The sequence below is a fragment of the Populus alba genome, chromosome 11 (assembly GCF_005239225.2).
Source record: "Populus alba chromosome 11, ASM523922v2, whole genome shotgun sequence".
Taxonomy (NCBI): domain Eukaryota; kingdom Viridiplantae; phylum Streptophyta; class Magnoliopsida; order Malpighiales; family Salicaceae; genus Populus; species Populus alba.
This window is the reverse complement of record NC_133294.1, coordinates 17,208,639-17,220,178: the sequence shown is the minus strand read 5'-3', so window position 1 is coordinate 17,220,178 and position 11,540 is coordinate 17,208,639. Positions and strand designations below refer to the sequence as shown.

At 33.3% G+C, this 11,540-nt stretch overlaps 1 protein-coding gene across 1 annotated transcript; it reads left to right on the top strand.

The window, feature by feature from the left end:
• Positions 1-5,862: 5,862 nt before the first annotated feature.
• Positions 5,863-9,232, top strand: LOC118031517 (G-type lectin S-receptor-like serine/threonine-protein kinase At1g11300). Its single transcript, XM_035035951.1, has 7 exons — positions 5,863-7,252; positions 7,420-7,533; positions 7,642-7,820; positions 7,899-8,109; positions 8,273-8,504; positions 8,591-8,741; positions 8,834-9,232. Exons 1-7 carry the CDS (start codon positions 5,962-5,964, stop codon positions 9,140-9,142), a joined length of 2,487 nt encoding a protein of 828 aa, XP_034891842.1. The 5' UTR covers positions 5,863-5,961; the 3' UTR covers positions 9,143-9,232.
• The last annotated feature ends 2,308 nt before the right edge of the window (positions 9,233-11,540 follow it).

The window sequence follows — 11,540 nt, the reverse complement described above, 5'->3', positions numbered from 1 at the left end:
TACCAATTCTTGATGAAGAGAAGGAGAGATATGAAGATCATCAAGAACTTGTTACACCTCCACAATCACCAATGAACTCCACTTCACATTTCTTCTTCTTTTCATGGAAATTTCGATAATGGCTGCCCACCTAGTCCACCAAGAAAGATGATGAGCCTTGATGACTTATATGAGGTAGCTAATCCTATTGATGATGATGTAACACTATGTTGTCACCTTGCTACATGTGATCCTATAATGTTTGAAGAAGTAATAAAGGATGAAAAATTAAGAATTGCCATGGACGAGGAGATTTTATCAATTGAGAAAATGACATGGAAAATGGTTTCTAGACCGAATGAAAAGAAGCCAATAAGTGTCAAGTGAATCTAAAATGAAAAAAAATAATGTCAAAGAAGAACTGGAGAGGTACAAGGCAAGGTTAATGGCAAAAGACTATAATCAAAGCATGAAATTGACTTTGATGAAATTTTTTGCTCCAGTTGCTAGATTAGAGATCATTCAATTAATAATTTCCATATCTGCCCAACATAGATGAAAAATCTATCAAATGGATGTCAAATTAGCTTTTTTAAATGGTTTCTTGAAGAGAAGGTCTACATTGAGCAACCTATAGGTTATTAAGTGAATGGACATGAAGACAAGGTTTTAAAGTTAAACAAAGCCTTATATGAATTGAAGCAAGCCTCAAGGCTTGGAATAGTCGTATTGATGGTATTTCTTAAATAATGAGTTTGTAAAATGCCTCTATGAATATGCTATCTATGTAAAAATAAAAGAGAGTGGTGATATTTTTATTATATGCTTGTATGTAGATGACTTGATCATTACAAGAAATAATCCAAAGGTGTTTAAAGACTTTAAGCAAGCAATGATTAAGGAGTTTGAGATTATGAATATTGATTTTATGACATACTACATAGGGATTGAGATCAAGTAAGAAGTATATGGAATCTTTGTGAACCAAGATAAGTTTACAAAAGAGATTCTCAAGAATTTCAAAATGAAAGATTCTACAAAAGTGAATACTCCAATTGAGTGTGGAGAGAAGATAACAAGGAATAATGAAGTAGAGAAGATGAACTCTACAATATTTGAAAGCCTAATTAGAAGTTTGAGATACTTGATATGCACCCGTCTTAATATTCTTTTTGGAGTCAGGCTTGTAAGTAAGTTTATGAAGACACCAATTATGATACATTTCAAAGCTTTAAAGGGAATTCTTTAATATATCAAAGGTACTGTTGATTTTAGCTTGTTCTATGGATACTCTAATAGCTTTGAACTTATAGGTTATAATGATAGTGATTGAGTTAGAGATATGGATGATAGAAAGAGCACTATAAGTTTTGTTTTTTACATGGGAGAAACAACTTGTGAAACTGAAAATATTGCTACTACAACATGTGTTTGTCATTCCATATGGCTAGGATAATTATTGAAGGAGTTGTGAATGCCATAAGAGAAGCCTATATAAATTTATGTGGACAACTTATCAGTCATTGTCTTAGCAAAGAATTCGGTGTTTCATGACAAAAGTAATCACATTGACGCAAGATTTCATTACTTATGAGATTGCATTACAAATAAAGAAGTTGAAGTCAAGTATGTAAAGATCCAAGATCAAGTCGCACAATTTTCACAAAGCCACTCAAACTTGATGTTTTTGCCAAGAGTTATGCTGGGAGTTATAAAGAAATCAAGTTTAAAGGAAAATGTTGAAAGTAAACTAGATTTTAATTTTTTAGAAAAACAGAGTAACTGGTCTACCGGTTGAGTTGGTCAATCAGTTGGATTAAAAGAATCAATCGACCGGTTAAGTTGGCAAAAAGCTTTTCTTTATCAGTTTAGGTTTTCTTTTTGTTAGTTTAATTTCTTGATTTTCTAAAACTATATACCTATAAATAAGCTTGTAATTAGAACTTGAGAGAAGCATGTAGAAAAGCTTATAAGATGCATTGTTGAGAAAACACTTAATGCAAAAACATCCTTTCTTTTAATTTTTTCTTGTTCTTAAGTTTTGCTTTTAAAGATTATCTTCTACCACACCTAGAGTTTCTTCCAACAGAAACTAATGGTGGAACATTAATTGTATAAATTAATCTAGACCCTATTTTTTAGCTAAACGCATGCCGATTTTGATACTAAAGAAGTAAAATTGATGATAATTCGTCGTTTTATGGCATATAAGATCAAATCACTTCTCTACTTAAAGAATTTGAAATGGGAGACTATGGAATTTTTTTTTTATATTTTTTACTAATTTTGGTACTTGTGGATGCGATGAGCTACTAAACAAAACATCTAGTTTTCAAATCTAACTACCCTGCTTTTGAAGTCTTCAATCTATCTAGCTTTAAAGGAAAGTCAAGACAAGCAAGAGAATAATTATTATGTTTTTATCTTGTTTCTATATTTATTTTTTTATGGTTTTAGCTTAGTGAAATCACATGTCTTTTACAATAATCAACTAGGTTTACAAGCAACAAAAATGTAACTATGTTCTAAATTCTATCAAGTTTAAATTCTAATTTCTTAGGAGTAGGAAGATCGATACTATTTAGCATTGACATAACATAAATTGGAATTGAAAGAAAACGATGGAATACATGTCTTTACATTATCTTGCTCGTCCTTCTGGTTCTTTTGGCTAAGGATTTGCCTCAGTCCACCTCCACTTCTACCTCTATTTATGTAGCGATGTAATTATTGTTTTAAAATTATTTTTTAATGAATATTAAAATTAATAAAATTTTGATATAGTGTTTTTGGCTTTATTGTGACTTTTGTTGTTTTTTAAATTAACAACTAAATAACTAAAAAAGAATGATAAACCTGTGAAGGAATCATCGAAGGGTTTTTTTATTCATAGCTAGGTGATTCCATCATAAATATAGGCAATGTTTTCTTGGAAAGTTACAAAACGGTTTAGAAATTTTAGATTTTTCTAAAGGAATTAGTGGCAAACATTATGGTGCCAATTCCTTCATTTCTTTTATTAGCAATATTTAGTTTTTGTCGATGGAAAAAGCAATATAATATATCATTGGTAATTTATTTAACAAAAATGCCCACGGATAGTAAATCCCTGATAAAACGTTTCTTGATGATGAGTTTGCGTCGGGAAATCATTCGGCGACGTAAATGGTTGATGAAATGGTATTTACTCACCGATTGAATATTCTATCGGCGTTTTCTAATTTTCTGCTGCCTGTTGGTTTGTGCCGGTCATATGCTCAAATTCAGGTGGTCACAATTGCCATTCAGTTTTCATTTTTTCTGGGAACAATTTATGTAGATCAATTAAGTTTAAAACAATTTGATTGGAAAAGGCGCTTCCACATGGTCCAAATAATCTGTCGGGGTCCTCTTTACCTTAGTAGAGATTCTAGACGGAGGATTATTCAAGGAGATCTGAAGCCATGTAACATCTTGTTGCATGACTAGATGAATCCAAAAATTTCAGACATCAGATGGCCAAGATCTCTGGTGGCAGAGAAGATCAAGAGAATGCTATGAAGTGGACATTTCTTTCCTATTTTCTACTGTATTGAGTTGTCAATGGTTTGAGCTAAGAATTAAACAACAGTTCTTATGCAGTGGTTTATATGTCCCCTGAATATTTAAGGGAAGTGCTGTGTTCAAAGAAGTCAAAGGTTTTTAGCTTTTGATGTAGGAAAAAAAGTCAAAAGATTGCTACAATAACTGGCTGAAGTCTGTAGGGGCCACATAACGTCGAATAAAAAGAACTCAGAAGATTGTCGTATATGAGCTCAACTTCCTAATTTATAAATACCAAGAAAATTATTTTTTTTAACATAAATGAAGTTTTTTTAAAGAATTTTGAATTTCTAATCAATAATTATTTGAGATTAATTTTTTATTCATCCATAATTTATTTGACACATTAATATTTCATATTAAAGAATTTATATAAAAGATTAAATTTCAATAAATATTTTTTTTTTTAAAATGAACTCTACTTTTAATTTAATCTCAAATATTTTTATTAATCATATTCTTTAAATAGATTTTCAATAATATTATCTACATATAAAAATGTAGAAGAATCTTATATATATATATATAATGCATACGTTATTTTTTATTGAGTAAAGTACAAAAAAACACTAGTTAAAACTAGCATGCTCAAATTCTAATTCTAATTAATTTGTACTAGATTATGAAGCATCCACAACATAATCTTAGTATTGACTTGTTGTAATTGACTTAGACCATGTTGTATTTTTTTATTTATAATAAATGGTATTTTTTAATTGAAAAAATATATAAAAATAATGTTTTTATATTTATAATATTATTGTATCAAAATCATTCAGAAATATATAAAAAATTAAACTCATATTTTTTAGATAAAAAATAATTTTAAAAAAGTGGTATCGCTTTCATTTGTGATTAAGGAATACAAAATAAAATCCAGCTGGGGTGGAGTGGAATCAAGTAGGACGGTAGAAGCAAGAAAGATTCAAGAACCAGACCCGTTGCTTCTTACACCTCTTCTATGAATTCACTTCATTTGTTTATGTTAAAATGTCAATGTCATAACTATATAGGTTCGATGGCATTGATGTTATTTGCCAATTGCTTGCTGCTGTATTCTTTTGCATTAAGTATAATCTCTGGAGTTGTGGGTTTAAGTTTGTGTATAATCTGTATCTTTTGACGTTTTAGTTTAGAAAGATTCAGTCAGTCAGTCGTGTTTTGTTACTTATATTAATTGTTCTTGTTACCCTGTTGGTTTTTTCCTTGTATTATTACTCGCAGTAGGGCAGTTTTCACTTTCAAGACCAATAAATTTGGTGTTTATGCTGGATTTTGGTTTGGTTTTGATTTAGCATGGATATGATTTGCACTAGATCCTTTACTACAATATTTAAGAAGAAAAATTACGTTAGATTTCCCATTCATTTGTGCAAAGCAACTTGGTTTTTTTTTTTCAAATTTTTTTTTTAAAAAAACTATATTTTACAAGTTTTTTTTAGTTTTTATTGTTTAATATTTTATTAATTTTATATTTATTATCATAATAATTTATTTTGATATATTTTTCATTAATTTATCATAATTTTAAACAAAAATCAATATTTAATTAATACTCTATATTTATAAATATTTATTTTTATTATTATGTCATTAAATATAAAATAATTAAAAAAAAAAGTTTTCAATCCAATACAATCCATAACTGGAGTCTCATGGAGTATTACTTGAAACTGTATTGTATTATTAATGTGATGATAAAGCAATGTCTTTACACCAGTCTGGCTCTTCAGACTTCTTTGGTATAAATAATCTTTTTTTTTTTTTTTTTTTTTTTAATAACTCATGAATATCCGGGTCAGTATACGCGCATTACGACTAATTCCTGAATTTATTAAACACCCTACAAGCCCAGTGGATAGGTGAGATACCGCGGGGATAGCATGCCTGTACAAAAAGAATCGAACCTGAATGCAGAGAAAAAAAACAAGTCCCTAACGCCGCTAGGCCACAACCTGAAGGGCATAAATAGCCTCTTTCTTAGAAACATAAATATTGCAGGCAAATTCAAAATAGACCAAGTACGAATAAAGCTACTTTCAAATAAGAATATCAAAAGCTTCTTGATAGTGCCTGCCAGGAACATGTCAATCATGGTGAGGCAAGTGTATGTATTGTGATAATATCCTATAAAAATAAAAATGCTATCGATCTCACAAGCTAGTCGACCAGGTCCATCCTGATGAAATATCACTATTTTTGCACTTTCTTTATAGATGGAAATTTACAGATAACATAAAAATTTATGACTTCTGATTGCTTAACTTAGTTTCTATTTGAAAAATAACCTCATGACTGGGAACAAAAAGATCAAGAAGAGAGATCTTCTTCTTCATGGAATTCTTTCTCTGAACAGTCAATAAGCCATTTGTTAGTCTTCCATTCTCATCAATAACAAGTATGGGACTTGGCAACTGCGAAGTTGCAGTAGCTCTTCTTCTGTTTCTATCATGTTCCTCTTCAGTTTATGGTGACGCAGGAGATACCATTACTCCTTCTCAACCCATCAAAGATCCAGAAGCTATAGTCTCTGCCGGCAATAAGTTCGAACTGGGATTTTTCAGCCCAGTTAAGTCAACATATCGATATGTCGGACTATGGTATAGTAATATATCAGCAGAAACTCAAGTACTATGGGTGGCCAACAGAAACAACCCAATCAACGATTCTTCTGGGATGATGACAATATCTGAAGATGGAAATCTTGTGGTTTTGAATGGTCAGGGAGAGGTTCTGTGGTCATCAAATGTTTCAATTGGGTTCTATCAGTCAACTGCACAGCTTACTGATGATGGAAACCTTGTCTTGAAAGCTAGACCGAATGGAAACCTTGTATGGCAAAGTTTCCAGCAGCCTACGGATTCTTACATACCAAAAATGAGACTTAGTTCTAACGCAAGAACTGGGGAAAAGACACTGCTAATGTCATGGAGAAGCTCATCTGATCCTTCAGTTGGGAATTTCTCTGCTGGTCTCAATCCATTAGGAATTCCTGAGTTCGTCATCTGGTACAATGGTCATCCATTTTGGCGTAGTGGTCCATGGGGTGGTCAGAATTTTATTGGAATACCAGAAATGTATACTTCTGTGTATTTAGAAGGATTTAGTGTACAAGAAGAAGCAGATGGCACTTTCACTCTTAGTTTAATTCAAGACCCAGTTATCCGTGCAACGTATGTTTTGACTTCTCATGGAAAATTTATAGAACAATACTGGGATTATAGGAAGGGAGGTTCGGAGTATACCTGGGAAGCTCCATCAACTGAGTGTGATATTTATGGCAAGTGCGGGCCATTTGGAAGCTGCGATGCACAGAATTCACCTATCTGCACATGTTTAAAAGGGTTTGTTGCAGAAAATAAAGATGAATGGAACAAAGGAATTTGGACTAGCGGTTGTGTGAGGATGACATCGTTGCAGTGTGATAGAATACAGAATGGTAGTGAAGTGGGAAAAGAAGATGGATTTATGAAGCTAGAGATGATGAAGGTGCCAACCTTTGCCGAGTACTGGTCAAATCCGTCCTCCGAACAAGAATGCAAAGATGAGTGCTTGAGGAATTGTTCTTGTGTCGCTTATTCATATTATAATGGTTTTGGTTGTATGGCATGGACAGGAAACTTGATTGATATACAACAGTTCTCTGAAGGAGGGACAGGTCTCAACATTCGCCTGGCGTATACAGAACTTGGTAATAATAATAATTTTTTCTGATTTCCTTTCACTAGTGTTTCGTTTATCAGATGTGCATAACTAGTATAGATACATCGAGTTATGTATTAGGAAGAGAAAATATTGATAAGTTTTTCCATATTTCCATTACACTTTTCTTAAATAACCATCAGTACAATTTTTTAGTTGCAGATAACATGAGAAACAGGGAAATAATCATCAGTATGTCAGTGATTGCAGGAGCCATAGCTATCTGCATCTGTGTGTTTTTTTCTTGGAAGTGGATGGCTACACATAGAGGTAATATGCTACGTCTTATTAGCTTACTGGACTTCTAAACTTTACAATTTTTACAAGAAAAGAAAAAAACAATTCTCAAATAATAATGATACTTCCACTTAAATTCAGATAGGAATTTGATATGTGTGGAGACCTTATCGTCAGAAGTTCAAGAAACAGTTTTTGATGGAAACGTCAAGGAAGTTAAACTAGAACCACTCTTCAAATTACAAATTCTCGAAACTGCTACAAACAACTTTGATATATCCAAGAAGCTTGGGCAGGGCGGCTTTGGTCCAGTATACTGGGTAATTCTTCTGGAACTAAAGGTGCGTTCTAGATATTTAGAGAAAATAGGTATTTATTGGTTTGATGTGACATTGTAGGGAAAATTGCCAGATGGCCAGGAAATAGCTGTGAAAAGACTCTCTAGAACATCTGGTCAAGGGCGCGAAGAGTTTATGAATGAAGTGGCGGTGATTTCTAAACTCCAACATAGGAATCTTGTGAGACTTCTTGGTTGCTGTGTTGAAGGAGAAGAGATGATGTTGGTTTATGAGTACCTGCCGAATAAAAGCTTGGATGCATTTCTCTTTGGTTAGGGCTACAGCTCTTTTTTGTTTAGCTACTACTTTTCTTGACTCATTTTCAATTTCATAGATCATTAGTTTCAAGCAGGAGAAGCAGATTGCTACTTTTCTTGACTCATTTTCATTTGCCCATGTTTTCTCATGATTTTTTCTGGATACAATCTGTTTAGATTCACTCAGGAAAGGACAACTAAATTGGAAAAGACGCTTCCACATTATTAATGGAATTTGTCGAGGTCTTCTTTACCTTCACAGAGATTCTAGACTAAGAATTATTCATAGAGATCTGAAGCCAAGTAACATCTTATTGGACCACGATCTGAATCCAAAAATTTCAGACTTCGGAATAGCCAGGATTTCTGGCGGCAATGAAGTGAATACTACCAGGGTTGTTGGAACCTTGTAAGTAGTTTTTTTTTTTTTTTTTCATTTTCACTCCTATTACTGTTTCTCTAATTTGAGCTCAGAAAGCTGTTATGCTTATGCAGTGGCTTTATGTCCCCTGAATATTTAATGGAAGGAAGATTTTCAGAGAAATCGGATGTGTTTAGCTTTGGAGTGTTGTTGCTGGAGATCGTGAGCGGAAGAAGGAACGCTCATTTTTATAGCAATGAGCATGTTTTGAGTCTTACAGGATTTGTATGTCTTTCCGCCACACTGCCTGAGATATATTTGGAAAGCACCTTTCAATTTGCAAACTCTTACTTGTATGATTGTATCAACATTTGCAGGCTTGGAAACTGTGGAATGAAGGTGACATTACAGCTCTGGTCGATCCTGCAATACCAGATCCATGTTTTCAGGTGGAGATATTCCGATGCATACAGATTGGTCTGTTGTGTGTGCAAGAATTGGCAAAAGACAGACCGGCCGTGTCTACCATCACTTCCATGCTAAATAGTGAAATTGTGGATCTTCCTCCTCCAAAGAAACCAGCATTTGTTGAAAGGCAGATTTCCTTGGATACAGAGTCCATTACACAGAACCAAAAGATAAACTCCATTAACAATGTGACGATTTCTGATCTTAAAGGCCGATAGAGTTCAGAACATGTTTACTCTTCTGTTACACATTAACACAGTCCATTACAATGCTTGCTATGACTTCATCAGGCTGCTATCAGGCTGTCAGTTTTGTGGTATTTATATTCTTCTTGCATTTTGAAGAAAATATCATTTACGGAGAGGAAACTTCCCAATGGCCTGAAACTAATGTCTCGGCAAGCAATATTTTTAAAGCGGGATTTTTCAGCCCCGTTAATTCCTCAAAACGCTGTGTTGGAATATGGTACGGTCTAAATAGTATATAAATAAGTAGTGTCTGAAATTAATGTTGAGATAAAAGGAAAAGAAAGAAAAGTCGAATTTCCGAAATAGGAGCAATGAAAGGCGGTTAAGGTAGGTCTTTAGAATCGATTTCAACCTCATAAACAACCTCGGACGCCTTAGGTCTAGAACATTATGTGCCTCTACATAAGCTTTGTGATTTGTGAAGAGATATGCAAAGATCTCCTCCTGAGATCTCTCTGCTGAGAAATCACCTGCTGGGATCTCTCTGCTATGATCCTTCTCATTTATTCACTTCATGATCTCCGCAATATTTGTAATTCATTACGTTCCCGTAATCTCTGCAGACAAATCATGTATATATATAGTTTGCTTTTCTACAATTTGAGGTAATCGGGTACCTGAATCAAAATCTATGGCCCTCTAAAGGACCAGTGCGCGTTTGCCACTACAAGACATCTTTAGGGCTTTTGTCTGTCAATTTTGTCCATCTAGACATCTCTTATTAGTTACTTGCAAAGAACTCGTCCTTGAATCAATATCATGATAAAATGACTTATTAGTTGGGTAGTACCGATTGAATTAAATGAATTGGTCGACCGATTAAGTTGGCAAAATACATTTCCTTATCAATTTCGGTTTTTTCTTTTGTTAGTTTTATTATAGAATAATATAAATCATATCTTGAAACCTTACCTATAACTTAAGCTATTGGGTTGAGATAGTTCTTTGACATGGTATCAGAGCCTAAATGACCAAGTAGTCAAGAATTTGAATCTCACCACCCCCATTTATTTGATAAAAATCAAGCACGTGATAATATGGGCATGTGCAAGTTTCAAGCCTAAAGGGCCTTCACTTGAGGAGGTGTGTTAGAGAACAATATAAATCATAGCTTTGAACCTTACCTATAGCTTAAGCTATTGAGTTGAGATGGTTCTTTAACAAATTTAATCCGTTGATTGTCTAGGACTTTATGCATATAAATAAGCTTGCAATCAAAACGTGAGAGAAGTATGTAAAAAAGCTTACAGAGTATATCTTTGAGAAAACACTTCACACAAAAACATCTTCTCTCTCAAATTTTTCTTGTTCTTTATTTTTGTCTTTTTAAGATTATCTCTTACCACACCTAGAGTTTATTCCAACAAGTGGTATCAAAGCTTTTTTTTTTTTTTTATTGTTTGACATGACTAATACGAACTTTCCACTTCAATGTCCTCATTTGACAAAGAAAAATTATGAAATTTGGTGTGTTCATGTGAAAGCAGGAGGCTATGCAAAACGCACAAAGAAAAGATCGGAAAGCACTCACAATCATCCACCAATATTTAGATAATGTCACTTTTGAGATAGTAGCTAATACAACCACTGCCAAGTAAGCAAGAGAAGTTTTGTAATAATCAAACTAAGGAGCTGATAATGTCAGAAAGGTATGAGGTGAGTTTTGCAATAATCAAACCAAGGAGCTAACAATGTCACAAAGGTACGAGGTGATTTTGAAGAGCTACATATGCTTGAATTAGAGATTATTTCAGATTACTTTGCTAGAGTTTTGGCCATATACAATCAAATAAAGATATATGGGGAGAAGATGGAGCAAACATGAGTGGTAGAAAAGATTTTATGCTCGATGTTAAAAAAGGTTCCATTATGTGGTGGTCGCCATAGAGAAGTTGTATAATATGGATTTTATTACAATTCAAGGACTCGTGAGAAAACTACAAGCTCCTAAAGAAAGAGTTAATGATATTTAAGAAGACTTAGGAGCACAAACAATTTTTTTTTTTTCAAAATAGTATTATTCAAAAGAGAAGTAAGATGGTTTTGGATATATCCAAAGAGGTAGAGGAAGAAGAGAAAGATATAGATTTGAAAAGGAAAGTCGAGGTAGCCTCAATAAGTCAACCGGTTGATCGTATAAAGCAAATCAGTGATGGTGAGAAGTATAAATTTCTATCAATTCTTGATGAAAAGAATGAGAGATATGAAGATCATTAAGAACTTGTTACATCTCCACAATCACCAATGAACTCAACTTTACCTTTATCTTCTTCTTCTAGTGGAAGTTCTAGAAGTGGCAGCCCACCTAGTCCACCAAGAAAGATGATGAGCCTTGATGACTTATATGAGGTAACTAATCCTATTGATA